This window comes from Myxine glutinosa, chromosome 6 (genome assembly GCF_964187855.1).
Source record: "Myxine glutinosa chromosome 6, kmMyxGlut1.1, whole genome shotgun sequence".
NCBI classification, from domain to species: Eukaryota; Metazoa; Chordata; class Myxini; order Myxiniformes; family Myxinidae; genus Myxine; species Myxine glutinosa.
This window is the reverse complement of record NC_136266.1, coordinates 108,976,863-108,994,916: the sequence shown is the minus strand read 5'-3', so window position 1 is coordinate 108,994,916 and position 18,054 is coordinate 108,976,863. Positions and strand designations below refer to the sequence as shown.

The following is an 18,054-nucleotide window of genomic DNA, read 5'->3' as shown; positions in this document are numbered from 1 at the left end:
GACGGGAACAGTGGTGAGTTTGAGGTGAAGGTGGGAGTGCATCAGGGATCGGTACTAAGTCCACTACTATTTGTAGCTGTGATGGAGGTGCTGGCTCAGAACGTAAAGGAGGGTTTACCGTGGGAGTTGTTGTATGCAGATGATCTGGTGTTGATTGCGGAAAGTATGGATGGACTGAAGGAAAAGATGAACAAGTGGAAGGAATGTATGGAGACAAAAGGTCTGAAGGTGAATATCGGAAAGACGAAGGTGATGGCAAGTGGTAAAGCATGTGGTGAGGTGGAAAGAACTGGGAAGTGGCCCTGTGCTGTGTGCAGGAAGGGTGTCGGAGTGAACTCCATTCAATGTACAATGTGCGCTGAGTGGGTTCATCAAAAATGTAGTGGTCTGAGAGGGTCATTAACCAGTGTGGCAGCTACATTCAAATGCAAGGTGTGCACAGAGGGAGCTGCAGATGGAGGAAATGTTGAGTTGGATCGTAGAGACGGCGTGAAGCTGGAAGGTGTGAAGACGTTTTGCTGCCTCGGAGACGTGCTGGGTGGGGAGGGTGGGTCGGACTCGGCGGCGGTTGCTGGAGTGGGATGTGCATGGAGGAAGTTTCGGGGGCTGGGTGGCGTGCTGGTGGGGAGGGGAGTGTCGTTGAGGCTGGGGGGGGGGGGGGGGGTGTGCTGCATGTGTGGGAAGTGTTGTGATTTATGGGAGCGAGACATGGGTGGTGAACGTGGAGCGGCGGCGAGGGTTGGAGGGGGTGGGGATGCGGGTAGTTCGATGGATGTGCGGAGTATCGTTGAGAGAGAGGAAGACAAATGATGAATTGCGAAAAATGATGGGAATAGAGCCTGTGATTGATGCTGTGAATAGGGGCGGGTTGAGATAGTTTGGTCATGTGTTGAGGTGGGATGAGGGTGACTGGTTGAGAGGAGTGGTGGAGGGGGGTGGAAGGCGGGGAGGACCGAGGGGGACTTGGCTGAAGATTGTGGGGTGGGGGGGGGGGGTGCGGGCAGGGGGGTTGACGGCGAGGGATGCAGAGGGTGGGGCGGGATGGAGGGGATTGTCATGGGGACCGCAAGGCTAACCCCCGCTCTCGCAGGGAAAATGGCCTGAAAATGCATGTTGTTGTTGTTGTATACCAGTCTACAAACACACCAATCTAATTGCAGGCCCCAGGAGCGGAGAACCAGTGGAGGACACGAAGGCTTGTTATTTACCGAAGGAGATGGCTTGGAAAAGAAGCGGCCTCGTTTAGAGTCCGCCATACCTGAGGCAGCCTACCCTCTCGGCCTGTCTTCTCTTCCTGTCACAGCTGATGGCTCACCAGCTTCCCACGTCAAAAGAGTTGGTGGCATTTTGTCTCCGATTTGAGACGCGTATATTTATATTTTTTTCACTCTGTTATGAGTTAAACTACTGGATGAAATTTCCTCATTCCAAATCTCAATGCACGTTTTCTTGCATTTTTTTGTTTGAGCAAAGATCTCTGCTTAAGCAGAAATATGAGTTCCTCAGTGATGGACACCCATTTATTTTGTACTTTGCAGGACATGGGGTTTCCAGGCAAAGTGTAACCCGTATCTCCGCCGAGCACCGTGCTGCCCTCCACAGAGGACTTGGATGGCTCTCCGTCCAAACTATCTAAGGAGGAGCTCTTGCAGAGCATGGACCGGGTGGAGCGGGAGATTGCCAAGGTGGAGCAAGCGATCGCAAAGCTCCGCAAAAAGCAGGTATCCAATTAAGCCCATTCCATTTCTCTCTCTTTTCACAACTTTGAATTTAAAGCATGTAACACAAATCCAGACTTGAAGTTTTGTGATCATATTATTTATATGATTAAATGACTTGCACATTGATGGCTGCAATGCCATCAACATGGCTAGGTGTCCATACAAGGGCCACAGACACAGAAAATCATGTTTGGTTTAATTAATAGATTGAAGTGTGGTGCTGCACACACAACTTGCTTGCCAAAGAGGTAGGCCACAACGCATTTGATAAAACCAAGTCTTTATTATAAAAGCTCGAACTGCAGCACTGGGCGGGCCCGAGCTTGGAGCCCGCATATATGTGCCGAGGCCACGCCTCGTCCCCGGGCGTGGCCGATCGGTCGATAGGCGGGGCATGCATTCCAGTTCCCCGCCTGGACGTTCGCGCACCTGCTGGTGCGCTGAATTCGTGTACCTTGCTTGTGTTCGCCACACGCGCCCCCCCAGAATTCCCGCGCACCTGAAGGGTGAGTTTGCGGGGAAACTGGATGACCCGGCCGAAACACCCCCTGGCGATGGGTGCCGGTCTGGGGGGTGGCGGGACGGCAGGGCTGGGGGGTGCCGGGGGTTCGACCGCCGGGGGGTGGCCTCGACGCGGTGCCGGGGGTCCGACCGCCAGGGGGCGGCCAGCGGAGGCAGAGCCGCTGGCGGGGGGTGGTCCAGATTGAGGTGTGCCGGCTTGAGGCGGTCCACGCAAATGCGATCCGGGGCACCACCGATGTCGACCGTGAAAAACTTGTCCCCGGCCTCCAACACGCGGAAGGGCCTGTCGTACGGGGGCCGTAGCGGTGCCCGGTGGGCGTCGTACCGGATGAACACGTACTTTGCCATGCGAAGCTCCGGGGCGACGTGGGAAGGCAGGCAACCGTGGTGTGCCGTTGGCACTGGGGCGAACCTCCGGGCGGTCTCCTGAAGGGCGGAGCGCTGTTGTGCCGCGGACCAAGGAGCCGTGGAGTCGGGGATAAATTCACCCGGTACCCGCAGTGGTTGACCGAAGACCAGCTCCACCGAGGATGCGCGCAGGTCGTCCTTGGGCGCCGTCCTGAGGCCCAGCAGGACCCAGGGGAGTTTGTCGACCCAGCCGCCGTCGCAGAGGCTGGCCCGGAGCGCGGCCTTCATGGAGTGATGAAAGCGCTCGCACAGGCCATTGGCCTGGGGGTGGTAGGCCGTGGTGTGGTGTAGCTTCACCCCGAGTCCTTGCGCCACCGTGGCCCAGAGCTCCGAGGTGAACTGGGGGCCGTGGACGGACGAGATGTCCGAGGGGGCACCAAACCGGGCAACCCAAGTGGCGATAAAGGCTTGCGCCACCTCAGCCGCAGACGTCGCCGCCAATGGGACGGCCTCCGGCCACCGTGTGGTGCGGTCGACCATGGTGAGGAGGTGGGTGAACCCTCGCGAGGGGGGCAGAGGTCCCACCAAGTCGACGTGCATGTGGTCGAACCGCCGCTCGGGCACCGTAAATGGGGCCAACGGTGCCTGGGTGTGACGGTGGACCTTTGCACGCTGGCACGCGAGGCACGTCCTGGCCCAGTCACGGACGTCCTTCCGGAGGCCATGCCAGACGAACTTTGCCCCGACGAGTTTCTGGGATGCCCTCGCACCAGGGTGGGACAGGCCGTGGATGGCGTCGAACACCGGGCGCTGCCAGCCAGTGGGCACGATGGGGTGAGGCCAGCCGAGGGAGACGTCGCATAGGAGGGCCGTGCCCGCGGCGTCGAAAGGCACCTCGGCGACGCGGAGGCCCGTGACGGCGGTCCGCAAGGCCTGGACGCCGGGGTCGGCGGTCTGGGCCTCCGCCATCCGGGCATAGTCGACCCCGAGGTGGACCGCGTGCACGACGGACCGGGAAAGGCAATCTGCCACCGGGTTGTCCTTACCTGCCACGTGACGGATGTCCGTCGTGTACTCGGACACGGCAGAGAGGTGGCGCTGCTGCCGTGCTGACCATGGCTTGGCGACCTTGGCCCTCGCGAACACGAGGGGCTTGTGGTCAACGAAGGCCGTGAACTGGCGGCCCTCCAGCAGATGGCGGAAGTGTCGGACCGCCAGGTGGAGTCCGAGCAACTCGCGGTCGAAGATGCTGTACCGGCGTTCGTGCGGGCGAAGCTGCCGGCTGAAAAATGCCAGCGGTTGCCAAGCACCACGCACCCATTGCTCGTGCACCGCGCCCACCGCGTAATCCGACGCGTCGGTGGTGAGGGCGATCGATGCATCGGGCCCTGGGTGCGCCAGCATGGTGGCGTCAGCCAGAGCCAGCTTTGCGCCCGCGAACCCCGCAGCCATCGGCTCTGACCAGGCGATGTCACCTTTGCCCGGCTTGCCCCGGAGGGCCTCGTGCAAGGGGCGGAGGAGCTGGGCGACGTGGGGCACGAAGCGGTGGTCAAAGTTTACCATGCCCAGGAACTCCTGGAGCCCCTTGATCGTGCGGGGCCATGGGAAATCCCTGACCGCCTCCACCTTGGCCGGTAAAGGGACGGCCCCGTGCTCGGTGATGCGGTGCCCCAAGAAGTCGATGGTGGTGACACCGAAACGGCACTTGGCAGGGTTGATGATTAGGCCATGCTGGCCCAGGCGTTCGAACAGCGTGCGGAGGTGGAGCAGGTGGTCCTCCCGGGACACACTCGCGACTAGGATGTCGTCCAGGTAGACAAACAGGAAAGGTAAGTCGCGCAAGACGCTATCCATAAGCCGCTGGAACGCCTGAGCCGCATTCATCAACCCGAAGGGCATCCTTAGAAATTCGAAGAGGCCGAAAGGGGTGATGACGGCCGTCTTCGGGACGTCGTCCGGTTGGATGGGGACCTGATGGTAGCCCCGGATGAGGTCCACCTTCGAAAACACGGTCGTGTTGGCCAACCGGGCGGAAAAGTCCTGAATGTGTGGGACCGGGTAGCGGTCGGGGGTGGTGGTATCGTTGAGCCGGCGGTAGTGCCCGCACGGCCGCCATCCCCCACCGGGCTTCGGCACGATGTGCAGCAGGGAAGCCCACGTGCTGTTGGAGTGCCGCACGATCCCCAGCCGCTCCAGCGTGGCGAACTCCGCTTTCGCCACCGCGAGCTTTGTGGGTTCGAGCCGGCGTGCCCGGGCATAGACCGGCGGCCCGACCGTGGGGATGTGGTGCTCCACCCCGTGTTTAACGGCCACCGCTGAAAAGGTGGGCCGCGTGAAGGCTGGGAAACTGGCGAGGAGGCGGGTAAAGTCGTCCGCTGCCGGAAGCGTGCAAACCAAACTCGCCGGGACGGAACCGTCCAGCAAGCCGCTTGGCAAGCCGCTCAGTGAGCCGCTCAGTGAGCCGCTCAGCGAACAAGCGAGCGAGCTAAAGGTTTCGGCCTGGACGAGCCGTCTGCGCTTTACGTCGACCAACAAGCCATTCGCACATAGGAAGTCCGCACCGAGCAATGCCATGGGCACGCTAGCGGTCACGAACGACCATTGAAAGCGCTGCCCTCCGAACCGCAGGGAGAGGCAGCGCTTCCCGAACGTGCGGATGGGTGTACCGATGGCGGCAAGCAAAGCGGGGCCCCGGCCCACGGTTCGCTTGTCGGACGTGTAGGCTGGGATGACGCTTACCTGCGCTCCTATATCGCATAGGAAAGGGCGCCCGGACAAGGTGTCCATGATGAATAGGAGGCTCCCGGAATGGCTGACGCTCAGGGCCGCTACCAAGCGCCGGCCCGGTAGTTTCCCGACTTGTCAAACGAGCACGGCGGGCAACACTTCTTAGCCTTGTGGCCGAACCTGGCGTGGAAATAGCACCAAGCTTGCAGCGGCGGGGGCGGCGGCGGTTTTCTCGGCGGCGGTGGTGGTGGTGGTGGTGGTCGGGGCGCGGCAGCGGCCACGAGGGACGCTGTAGCATCTGCCTCGGGAACCACGACGGTGGCACCGTAACCCGACCGCGTGTCGCAAGCCGCGAATAATTTGTCAGCCTCTATGGCCAGGGCGTGGGGTTCCCTTATGTTGGAACCGGCCAGCGCGAGGCGTACCTGTAGAGGGAGCTGGCGTAGGAAAAGCGCCCGGAATAAAAAATCTGGGGCTTGGTCACCCAGCAACGACAGCATAAAATCCATCCGCACGGATGGTCGTGTGTCGCCGAGTTCGGGAAGGTCCAGGAGGCGGTCGGCCCGTTCGACCTCAGTGAGGCCGAACGTGGCGATGAGGAGACGTTTGAGCACCCCGTACTTGTGGTCGGCCGGCGGGTGCCACAGGATGGACCGACTCGTGCGGCAGTGCCGGGCCCGAGGGAGGCGACCACATGGTAGTAACGGGTCTCGTCCGCCGTTATGCCTCGAAGCTGGAATTGCGCTTCGGCCTGCACGAACCACACATCGGCCTGTGCTTCCCAAAACTCTGGGAGTTTTACCGCGACAGCGTTGTTGGCCATGGCGCGTTCGGTGGTCAGCAACAGCTGAACCAATCGGGGTCACCAGTGAAGTGTGGAGCTGCACACACAACTTGCTTGCCAAAGAGGTAGGCCACAACGCGTTTGATAAAACCAAGTCTTTATTATAAAAGCTCGAACTGCAGCACTGGGCGGGCCCGAGCTTGGAGCCCGCATATATGTGCCGAGGCCACGCCTCGTCCCCGGGCGTGGCCGATCGGTCGATAGGCGGGGCATGCATACCAGTTCCCCGCCTGGACGTTCGCGCCACCTGCTGGTGCGCTGAATTCGTATACCTTGCTTGTGTCCGCCACAAGATATTGCTTCACTTAACACTTAATCATCCTTTTTTTGAATAAATATCACTCGATTGGCCCCTGCCACCCAAAAAACGGCGATTTGATTGCTCATGTGACTGGCTACGTCATCGAGGGAATTTTTGTTGCTGCTGGTAGTTTTTAATAATGATTTTGACTATCAGAAGTTTCTTGGTCAGGCAGTTATCATTGCGTGCTGAGAAACCTTTCCCTCGATTACATCACACAGGTGACATCATGAATGAACATCACGATTTTAGGGGCGGGACTCCACTACCACTACCAGCTAAAAACTACCAGCAGCAACAAAAATTCCATCGATGACGTAGCCAGTCACATGAGCAATCAAATCGCCGTTTTTTGGGTGGCGGGGGCCAATCGAGTGATATTTATTCAAAAAAAGGGACGATTAAGTGTTAAGTGAAGCAATATCTATTAATTAAACCAAACATGATTTTCTGTGTCTGTGGCCCTTTAAGCTGTAATATAACATTAAGGTACTTGGACAACCAACAACTTCCTTTACCTGCTGTTCTAACTTTCGCATATTTTGTTCCCAGCAACAACTGGAAGTGGATGCTGCCAAGCCCGTGGAGCTTGAAAAGCCCGTTTCACCCCCTCCTGTCGAGTCGAAGCACCACAGCATGGCACAGATTATCTACGATGAAAACAGAGTACGATACTGATGGGGCTGTTGTATTTGATCTTCCTGATCTGGCTATTTATTGTATTTGATCCACCTGATCTGGCTATTGCATTTGATCTTCCTGATGGGAAGCTCGTTATGAAAGGAATTGGGTGTTCATATGACTTGTGTTTTAAGTCTTCTGAAAAGAGTTTTGGTGTTAAAGATTTACTTCCAGACAGGAATCCTCGTACATGGAGTAAAATAGGTTTGGTGGCAATGTACTATGACTAAACTTGATACGAAAACATGTTTTTGGTCCAAGTCAATGTAAGCTATGTAATGCATTTGTTACAATGTAATTGTAACATTTTATTAACATGTTATTTTATTTTCTGGTCAAATTTACATTACTTGAACATCCATCATATTTGTTCGGTTTTTCGTTTTAAGCCTTGCGGTAAATTACACGAATCTGTTACATGTGCAATCACAATCTTGAATGCAATTGTGACCTAGATTGGCATGAGAATGCATATTGGGATCACATTTGTACTAAAATTGTTGTTGTTGGGCTGCCATGCTTGGCATTCCCAGCTGAGCACATGCATAACTTATATTAGGATCACTGGTTCAAATCCCATGTGTTGTGTTGATTTGTCCTTTGTCTTAAAATGTAAAAAATTATTGACGATTCTTTTTGTTCTTGGCCCAAGTACATGCTTCACCCTGAGCCTTAAACACAATTAAAAAGAGAATGTATTTAACCACCGATCTGCCTGGATTCACGGCAAAATGTAGTCTGATGTTTTGCCAAACTGTAATATCCAAAGTTGGATGCAAAATGCAATATTTTACTCTCACCTTGTGCTTTACAACAGGTGATCTTGTTAACAACCAATTTACAAATACAGCGTATGTATGTATAATGTATATACAGTCGGACCCCGGTATTCGTGGGATATGCGTTCCTGGGAAATGCCGTGAATTGCGAAACTGAAAATGGCAGGGCATTGTTTCAATGCAAAAAGGGGGGGATTGGTTCTTCAGTCACGAAAATCCGTGAATAGAGGAACAAACCGCGAATGGCAAGGCAAAATCCGCAAATGTCGGCGATAATCCCGCAAATGGCGAGGCAAGCCCCGCAAATGTCGACGATTTTTTTTTGTATACTGAATCGAGGCTCGTGAAAGAGCTAACATTAATTTCACAAACAAATCAACCAGACAAACAAAATATATAAAAAGAGGGAGCGGAAGACAAGATGGGAGCGATGGGGAAGCACACAAAGAACACACACAGAGAACACACACGCACACACAGAGATGGGGAAGCACACAAAGATGGGGAAGCACACAAACACAACATCCGAGAGCAGGGAGATGCGTGGAAGGGAGAGGGCCCGGGGGGAGGAGGCGTGGGAAGGGGGGGGGGGAGGGAGAAGTATAAAACATAAGAACACCAATGACTTCCAGGACAGAAGTTGGTATTTCAAAAAAGTGGAATTGGGGTGAAATTTGTGGGGGTAGAAAATATCAAGGTTTTGGATGGGGGAAGATAAGAGATGGTGGTGAACAGCTGTTTAAAGACCTGGAGGGTGGAGTGGGATTGAAGAGTGAGGGAGTTTGTTCCAGAGGCGGGAGAAAGTCTCGCGGAGACTTGGAGAGTCTCGCGAGATCTCGGAGATCCATGATCTCGGATCTCATGATCTCGGAGATCTCGGAGATCTCGGAGATAATCCATGAAGGTCGATAAAAACGTTAAGCAGACGGAAGCGAATGTAGAAGCAGGTCATGCACGCGGCTCATAGAAGATTTTTTTTGCGTATGTCCAGCTGCTTTGTTGCATAGTTGCATAACATAGTTACAGCGAATGTTGAAGCATAGCTGGTGGAAGATGTGTTTTATAAATGTGTCAAGCTAGCGGCTCATGAAATGTTTTTTTTTTTTTGCGCCACCAAAAAACCGCGAATTCACGGGACATGGCCGCGAATACAAAAGAAAACCGCGAATTTTCGGGACACTTTTCCGCGAATAGAGAAACAGGACTCATTTTATCAACCACTAATGTGCGGAACCCACGAATAGCAGAACCGAGAACAGAGGTGTCCGACTGTGTGAGCCGAAAGCACCCGGCATTGCCCGGGTTCTTTTTGAATGAATTTACTACTATAACTCAGCTCAGCTTTTAATTGCGAAATGGGCCCAGCCCGACCGATGCGACCTCAACCGGCCTCGCCACCGAACCTATAACCTTCCCGGGGTACGTCCCGACATTTTTAGTTCTTTTGTAATGAATTTGCTACTATAATTCAGCTTTTACTCGTGGCCGTAGAAGATTGACTACCATAATTCAGCTCAGCTTTTAATTGTGAAATGGGCCCAGCTCAGCCGAAGCAGCCTCGGCCGGCCTCGCCACCTAGCCTATAACCTTCCCGGGGTACGTCCCGACATTTTTAGTTATTTTTGAATGAATTTGCTACTATAATTCAGCTTTTACTCACGGCCGTTGAAGATTGACTACTATAATTCAGCTCACCTTTTAATTGCGAAATGGGCCGAGCCCGGCCGAGGTGTGTGGGCCTCGACCAGCCTCGCCACCTAGCCTAAAACCTTCCCACGGCCTGTCCCGACATTTTTTGTATTAGAGGTTTCTTCCTATCTTTCACCGTTCAAGAGATTAGCTTGCGCAGACAAACAAACAAAAACTTTCTTTTATATGTATAGAAGATAGAAGATAGATAGATAGAAGAAGATATATATATTGTTGCGGATATGAGGATTGTATTTTTTTTATTGTGTGCTTTATTAGTAATATTGCTTGAGTCTGGCCCCTCCTGCCTCCAGTGTTGTGTAAAGGTTAAAAGGGCGTCCCGGTACTTAATTCCATAAAGCATCCATTGAAGGACACTATAATACCCTTATTCAGTAGCTTATATCTTTATTATGTGTTTTAGGGTAAGGCCTTGTCTTCCATTAGAATGACACTCCATTTCACCAAGTGAAAGAGATAGATTCCCTTCATCCTTCATTCCCATTCCCAAAACCTCCATTTCCCCTTTCGTCAATTGCCATTCGCATTGCCAACTACAATTGCCACCATTGAACATGTGCTTGGGTTGGGGAAGAAAGGCGTGCCCGCCCGTCGTCATCAAGGGCGGAGCCAGAGGGTCGCGCGACCAACCATGGCCGAGGTGAGCACACCGATGGGCGTGTCCTAAAGGCCGGCGGCTTAATCGCCGGAGGCGCTATAAAGGCGCGCGCGCAAGAAGTTGCAAAAAAGGGTCCAAGAGAGAGGAGGGAGTCGTCAGGGCTGAGCTGCGTGGTGAGGTGCAAAGAAAAGAGCTGGGTCGTCAGAGGAGAGCTGAGAAAAATGGTCCAAGAGAGAGGAGGGAGTCGTCAGGGCTGAGCTGCGTGGTGAGGTGCAAAGAAAAGAGCTGGGTCGTCAGAGGAGAGCTGAGAAAAAGGGTCCAAGAGAGCTGAGTTTTGAGGACCAGGGCTGAGCTGCGTGGTGAGGTGCAAAGAAAAGAGCTGGGTCGTCAGAGGAGAGCTGAGTTGTGAGGTCCAAGGCTGAGCTGCGTGGTGAGGTGCAAAGAAAAGAGCTGGGTTGTGAGGTCCGAGAGAGAGAAGGGAGATCATCCAGCAGTGATTCTTGTTCAAAGGAGATCATCCAGGGAAGCACAAAGCCTGCTATTCGTCGCCTTGCTCGCCAGCAGCAGCATCCACAGCAGCAGCAGCAGCAGCGTCCACAGCAGCAGCAGCAGCAGCGTCCACAGCAGCAACAACACTCAACAGCCGCTTGGGGCCTGGACGGCGGTTTTGAGCAGGGCCGCGAAGGAACAGCGGATGCCCAACGCACCGATCGTGCTGCCGGACCCGTTGGACCTCCCTCTCCCTCAAAACATCCACCTGCCATTCCTATCATCATTCCCCGTGTGAGTCGTCTTCGTTTGTTCTGTCCTGGGTATTAATTAAGTCTGTTTAGATAAGCTAGCAATTTTCACTGTGTCTCTAAAAGCTTCTGTATATTATTTTATTATCTTTCCTCCTCCTTGGTTTCTTTGAGCCTGTACATAGTAAATAAATTTAGTAGTATTTTCAACCTTTTGTCTTCTTCTTCTTCCTTTTCTTCACATCCGTCGTTTTAGTCTTTTCCATATTGAATAGCTGTGGCGCGATACGGCCAACGTGCGGGTGAATCGGGTGAATCGGGGAAACTGTTAGGTCGCGGTGCCTCCGCTCGGCAAACAACATCCTTAACCGCAACAATATATATATATATATATATATATATATATATATATATATATATATATATATATATATATATATTTCTTCTTCTATCTATCTATCTTCTATCTTCTATCCACGAATTTCTATCTTCTATCCGTGGTTTGTTCCTCTATTCACGGATTTTCGTGACTGAAGAACCAATCCCCCCCTTTTTGCATTGAAACAATGCCCTGCCATTTACGGTTTCGCAATTCACGGCATTTCCCAGGAACGCATATGCCACGAATACCGGGGTCCGACTGTATATACATTATACATACATACGCTGTATTTGTAAATTGGTTGTTAACAAGATCACCTGTTGTAAAGCACAAGGTGAGAGTAAAATATTGCATCTTGCATCCAACTTTGGATATTATCAGTTTGGCAAAACATCAGACTACATTTTGCCGTGAATCCAGGCAGATCGGTGGTTAAATACATTCTCTTTTTAATCGTGTTTAAGGCTCAGGGTGAAGCATGTACTTGGGCCAAGAACAAAAAGAATCGTCAATAATTTTTTACATTTTAAGACAAAGGACAAATCAACACAACACATGGGATTTGAACCAGTGATCCTAACATAAGTTATGCATGTGCTCAGCTGGGAATGCCAAGCATGGCAGCCAAACAACAACAATTTTAGTACAAATGTGATCCCAATATGCATTCTCATGCCAATCTAGGTCACAATTGCATTCAAGATTGTGATTGCACATGTAACAGATTCGTGTAATTTACCGCAAGGCTTAAAACGAAAAACCGAACAAATATGATGGATGCTCAAGTAATGTAAATTTGACCAGAAAATAAAATAACATGTTAATAAAATGTTACAATTACATTGTAACAAATGCATTACATAGCTTACATTGATTTGGACCAAAAACATGTTTTCGTATCAAGTTTAGTCATAGTACATTGCCACCAAACCTACTTTACTCCATGTACGAGGATTCCTGTCTGGAAGTAAATCTTTAACACCAAAACTCTTTTCAGAAGACTTAAAACACAAGTCATATGAATACCCAATTCCTTTCATAACGAGCTTCCCATCAGGAAGATCAAATGAAGATATAAGACTTCTATCTTCGCAGACAAACAAACAAAAACTTTCTTTTATATATATAGAAGATAGAAGATAGATAGATAGAAGAAGAAGATATATATATATATATATATCTTCTTCTTCTATATATATAGAAGATAGAAGATAGATAGATAGAAGAAGAAGATATATATATATATATATATCTTCTTCTTCTATCTATCTATCTTCTATCTTCTATATTGTTGCGGATTTGAGAATCCTTTGTTTGTAAATATGACCCTCTAGTAGTAATTCTTGTAAATACCTCCGTTTTGTGTGTAAAGGTCAAAGGTCGTCCCCTTAGTTAATCCATCGCATGCACGTAGAAAATCATATACCCTTCTAAATAGTTATTTCATAGTCTATGTAGTTTAAGGCTCTGTTTCCCACTAGTTGACTCTGCATTGCACCAAATGACATAAGATAGTTCCCTTTTCAAGTTTCCCCCAATCGTCTCTTCAAAGTGCCAGTGCATTGGGCGGTTTTCTTCACCCCAAACTCCATTACTCACGCGGTCAGCTCGGAGAAGAAAGGCGTGTCTCCACCTCGTCATGAGAAGGAGGAGTGAGCCAGCCCCCGATCAACCAACCAAGGATGAGGGGTTTGGCCTGAGAGGGCGGAGAGAGAGCGTTCGAGGAGGTTCGCGAAAGTTCCATGGGCGTGGTTATATAACCCGTCGCCCGGAGCCTCCCACTGCAGTCCACCGGAGCCCAGTTGAGTCGAGTCCAGTTGAGGAGAAGCTGAGAGAAGGTTTTGAGGGAGGTGCGCTGGACCAGAGGCAGATTCTGCGGAGTATTAAGGGAGCGTCGGAGACGCAGGAGGCGGAGGACGAGTGAGAAAGCTGCCGGTGTGAAACCGAATACGTGGAGCTGCCAGCTCCTCGCTGCCAGCCCGGAGCGGAGCTGTGTGCCGGGTTTCGCCTCGACCCCAAAAGCGTGGACCGAAGCGCGAGCTTGGAGCCGGACCTCGACGCCTACCATCTGCCGGGACCCTCCTCTGCCATTCCATATCATCCCTGCCATTCCATCCTTTTGTGTACGTGAGTTTGTTTTGTGTGTCTTGTCCCTGGGGTATAAGTAAGCCTGTATAGAGAAGTATAATTGCACTGTGTCTTCTCCTTCTGTCATTATTTTCGTTTCTGTCCTCCTTGGTTTCTTTGGACTTGTACATAATTAGTAATAAATTCCTGTTCCTCCTTATTCTGCCCTTTCTTCACATCCGTTCGTCTTTGTGATTTCCCCATTGAGCACCTGTGGCACGATTTGGCCAACGTTGAGGATTGGGTTTCGTTTTTGCAAATGGTTCGAGCCGCGGGCTGCTAATCCGCTCGGCAAAATAACATCTTGTCCGCGGTCTCGAACGAGGTTGCTCACCTGCCTCGTGGAGGGAGCTGGGCAGCTTCAGGACTCACGTCGGTCAGTCGCAGGCAAGGGGATTAATGCCCCCTTGGTAAGGGGAAAAGGGGCCGACGTTGAGATCCGTAACAATATATATAAAAGAAAGTTTTTGTTTGTTTGTCTGCGCAAGCTAATCTCTTGAACGGTGAAAGATAGGAAGAAACCTCTAATACAAAAAATGTCAGGACAGGCCGCGGGAAGGTTTTAGGCTAGGTGGCGAGGCCGGTCGAGGCCCACACACCTCGGCCGGGCTCGGCCCATTTCGCAATTAAAAGGTGAGCTGAATTATAGTAGTCAATCTTCTACGGCCACGAGTAAAAGCTGAATTATAGTAGCAAATTCATTCAAAAATAACTAAAAATGTCGGGACATACCCCGGGAAGGTTATAGGCTAGGTGGCGAGGCCGGCCGAGGCTGCTTCGCCTGAGCTGGGCCCATTTCACAATTAAAAGCTGAGCTGAATTATGGTAGTCAATCTTCTACGGCCGCGAGTAAAAGCTGAATTATAGTAGCAAATTCATTCAAAAAGAACTAAAAATGTCGGGACGTACTCCGGGAAGGTTATAGGTTCGGTGGCAAGGCCGGTCGAGGCCTCATCGGTCGGGCTGGGCCCATTTCGCAATTAAAAGCTGAGCTGAGTTATAGTAATAAATTCATTCAAAAAGAACCCGGACAATGCCGGGTGCTTTCCGCTCACACAGTCGGACACCGCTGTTCCCGGTTCCGCTATTCGTGGGTTCCGCACGTTAGTGGTTGATAAAATGAGTCCTGTTTCTCTATTCGTGGAAAAGTGTCCCGAAAATTCGCGGTTTTCTTTTGTATTCGCGGCCATGTCCCGTGAATTCGCGGTTTTTCGGTGGCGCAAAAAAAAACAACAACATTTCATGAGCCGCTAGCTTGACACATTTATAAAACACATCTTTCACCAGCTATGCTTCTACATTCGCTGTAACTATGCTTTGCAACTATGCAACAGAGCAGCTGGACATACGCAAAAAAAATCTTCTATGAGCCGCGTGCATGACCTGCTTCTACATTCGCTTCGGTCTGCTTAACGTTTTTATCGACCTTCACGGATTATCGTCGACATTTAAACATTTAAACATTATCGTCGAAATTTTTTTTTTTTTTTTACGGATTATCGTCGACATTTGCGGGATTTGCCTCGCCATTTGCGGGATTATCGCCGACATTTGCGGATTTTGCCTTGCCATTCGCGGTTTGTTCCTCTATTTACGGATTTTCGTGACTGAAGAACCAATCCCCCCCTTTTTGCATTGAAACAATGCCCTGCCATTTACGGTTTCGCAATTCACGGCATTTCCCAGGAGCGCATATCCCACGAATACCGGGATCCGACTGTATATACATTATACATACATGTGCTGTATTTGTAAATTGGTTGTTAACAAGCTCACCTGTTGTAAAGCACAAGGTGAGAGTAAAATATTGCATCTTGCATCCAACTTTGGATATTATCAGTTTGGCAAAACATCAGACTACATTTTGCCGTGAATCCAGGCAGATCGGTGGTTAAATACATTCTCTTTTTAATCGTGTTTAAGGCTCAGGGTGAAGCATGTACTTGGGCTAAGAACAAAAAGAATCGTCAATAATTTTTTACATTTTAAGACAAAGGACAAATCAACACAACATATGGGATTTGAACCAGTGATCCTAACATAAGTTATGCATGTGCTCAGCTGGGAATGCCAAGCATGGCAGCCCAACAACAACAATTTTAGTACAAATGTGATCCCAATATGCATTCTCATGCCAATCTAGATCACAATTGCATTCAAGATTGTGATTGCACATGTAACAGATTCGTGTAATTTACCGCAAGGCTTAAAACGAAAAACCGAACAAATATGATGGATGTTCAAGCAATGTAAATTTGACCAGAAAATAAAATAACATGTTAATAAAATGTTATAATTACATTGTAACAAATGCATTACATAGCTTACATTGACTTGGACCAAAAACATGTTTTCGTATCAAGTTTAGTCATAGTACATTGCCACCAAACCTACTTTACTCCATGTACGAGGATTCCTGTCTGGAAGTAAATATTTAACACCAAAACTCTTTTCAGAAGACTTAAAACACAAGTCATATGAATACCCAATTCCTTTCATAACGAGCTTCCCATCAGGAAGATCAAATGCAATAGCCAGATCAGGTGGATCAAATACAATAAATAGCCAGATCAGGAAGATCAAATACAACAGCCCCATCAGTATCGTACTCTGTTTTCATCGTAGATAATCTGTGCCATGCTGTGGTGCTTCGACTCGACAGGAGGGGGTGAAACGGGCTTTTCAAGCTCCACGGGCTTGGCAGCATCCACTTCCAGTTGTTGCTGGGAACAAAATATGCGAAAGTTAGAACAGCAGGTAAAGGAAGTTGTTGGTTGTCCAGCTTAAGTATGGACACCTAGCCATGTTGATGGCATTGCAGCCATCAATGTGCAAGTCATTTAATCATATAAATAATATGATCACAAAACTTCAAGTCTGGATTTGTGTTACATGCTTTAAATTCAAAGTTGTGAAAAGAGAGAGAAATGGAATGAGCTTAATTGGATACCTGCTTTTTGCGGAGCTTTGCGATCGCTTGCTCCACCTTGGCAATCTCCCGCTCCACCCGGTCCATGCTCTGCAAGAGCTCCTCCTTAGATAGTTTGGACGGAGAGCCATCCAAGTCCTCTGTGGAGGGCAGCATGGTGCTCGGCGGAGATACGTGTTCCACTTTGCCTGGAAACCCCATGTCCTGCAAAGTACAAAATAAATGGGTGTCCATCACTGAGGAACTCATATTTCTGCTTTAGCAGAGATCTTTGCTCAAACAAAAAAATGCAAGAAAACGTGCATTGAGATTTGGAATGAGGAAATTTCATCCAGTAGTTTAACTCATAACAGAGTGAAAAAAATATAAATATACGCGTCTCAAATCGGAGACAAAATGCCACCAACTCTTTTGATGTGGGAAGCTGGTGAGCCATCAGCTGTGACAGGAAGAGAAGGCAGGCCGAGAGGGTAGGCTGCCTCAGGTATGGCGGACTCTAAACGAGGCCGCTTCTTTTCCAAGCCATCTCCTTCGGCAAATAACAAGCCTTCATGTCCTCCACTGGTTCTCCGCTCCTGGGGGCCTGCAATTAGATTGGTGTGTTTGTAGACTGGTATACAACAACAACATGCATTTTCAGGCCATTTTCCCTGCGAGAGCGGGGGTTAGCCTAGCGGTCCCCATGACAATCCCCTCCATCCCGCCCCACCCTCTGCATCCCTCCCCGTCAACCCCCCTGCCCGCACCCCCCCCCCCCACCCCACAATCTTCAGCCAAGTCCCCATCGGTCCTCCCCGCCCTCCACCCCCCTCCACCACTCCTCTCAACCAGTCACCCTCATCCCACCTCAACACATGACCAAACTATCTCAACCCGCCCCTCTTCACAGCATCAATCACAGGCTCTATTCCCATCATTTTTCGCAATTCATCATTTGTCTTCCTCTCTCTCAACGATACTCCGCACATCCATCAAACTACCCGCATCCCCACCCCCTCCAACCCTCGCCGCCGCTCCACGTTCACCACCCATGTCTCGCTCCCATAAATCACAACACTTCCCACACATGCAGCACACCCCCCCCCCCCCCCAGCCTCAACGATACTCCCCTCCCCACCAGCACGCCACCCAGCCCCCAAAACTTCCTCCATGCACATCCCACTCCAGCAACCGCCGCCGAGTCCGATCCACCCTCCCCACCCAGCACGTCTCCGAGGCAGCAAAACGTCTTCACACCTTCCAGCTTCACGCCGTCTCTACGATCCAACTCAACATTTCCTCCATCTGCAGCTCCCTCTGTGCACACCTTGCATTTGAATGTAGCTGCCACACTGGTTAATGACCCTCTCAGACCACTACATTTTTGATGAACCCACTCAGCGCACATTGTACATTGAATGGAGTTCACTCCGACACCCTTCCTGCACACAGCAGAGGGCCACTTCCCAGTTCTTTCCACCTCACCACATGCTTTACCACTTGCCATCACCTTCGTCTTTCCGATATTCACCTTCAGACCTTTTGTCTCGATACATTCCTTCCACTTGTTCATCTTTTCCTTCAGTCCATCCATACTTTCCGCAATCAACACCAGATCATCTGCATACAACAACTCCCACGGTAAACCCTCCTTTACGTTCCGAGC

At 50.5% G+C, this 18,054-nt stretch overlaps 1 protein-coding gene across 5 annotated transcripts in view; it reads right to left on the bottom strand.

Annotated features, from left to right (window-relative positions):
• The window catches only part of LOC137430170 (nuclear receptor corepressor 1), a 52,598-nt gene that overhangs the window by 15,169 nt on the left and 19,375 nt on the right, over positions 1-18,054 (bottom strand). For 2 of the 5 annotated variants that reach the window (XM_078780361.1, XM_078780357.1), the window contains exons 3-5: positions 16,817-16,990; positions 16,431-16,613; positions 16,090-16,203 (exon numbers count right to left, since the gene is read on the bottom strand). In XM_078780361.1, coding sequence (XP_078636487.1) covers positions 16,090-16,203; positions 16,431-16,613; positions 16,817-16,990 — 471 coding nt within the window. Of the gene's footprint in view, positions 1-15,371; positions 16,204-16,430; positions 16,614-16,816; positions 16,993-18,054 lie in introns of those variants that run through there. The other 3 variants (XM_078780358.1, XM_078780359.1, XM_078780360.1) reach the window with 2 other exon arrangements.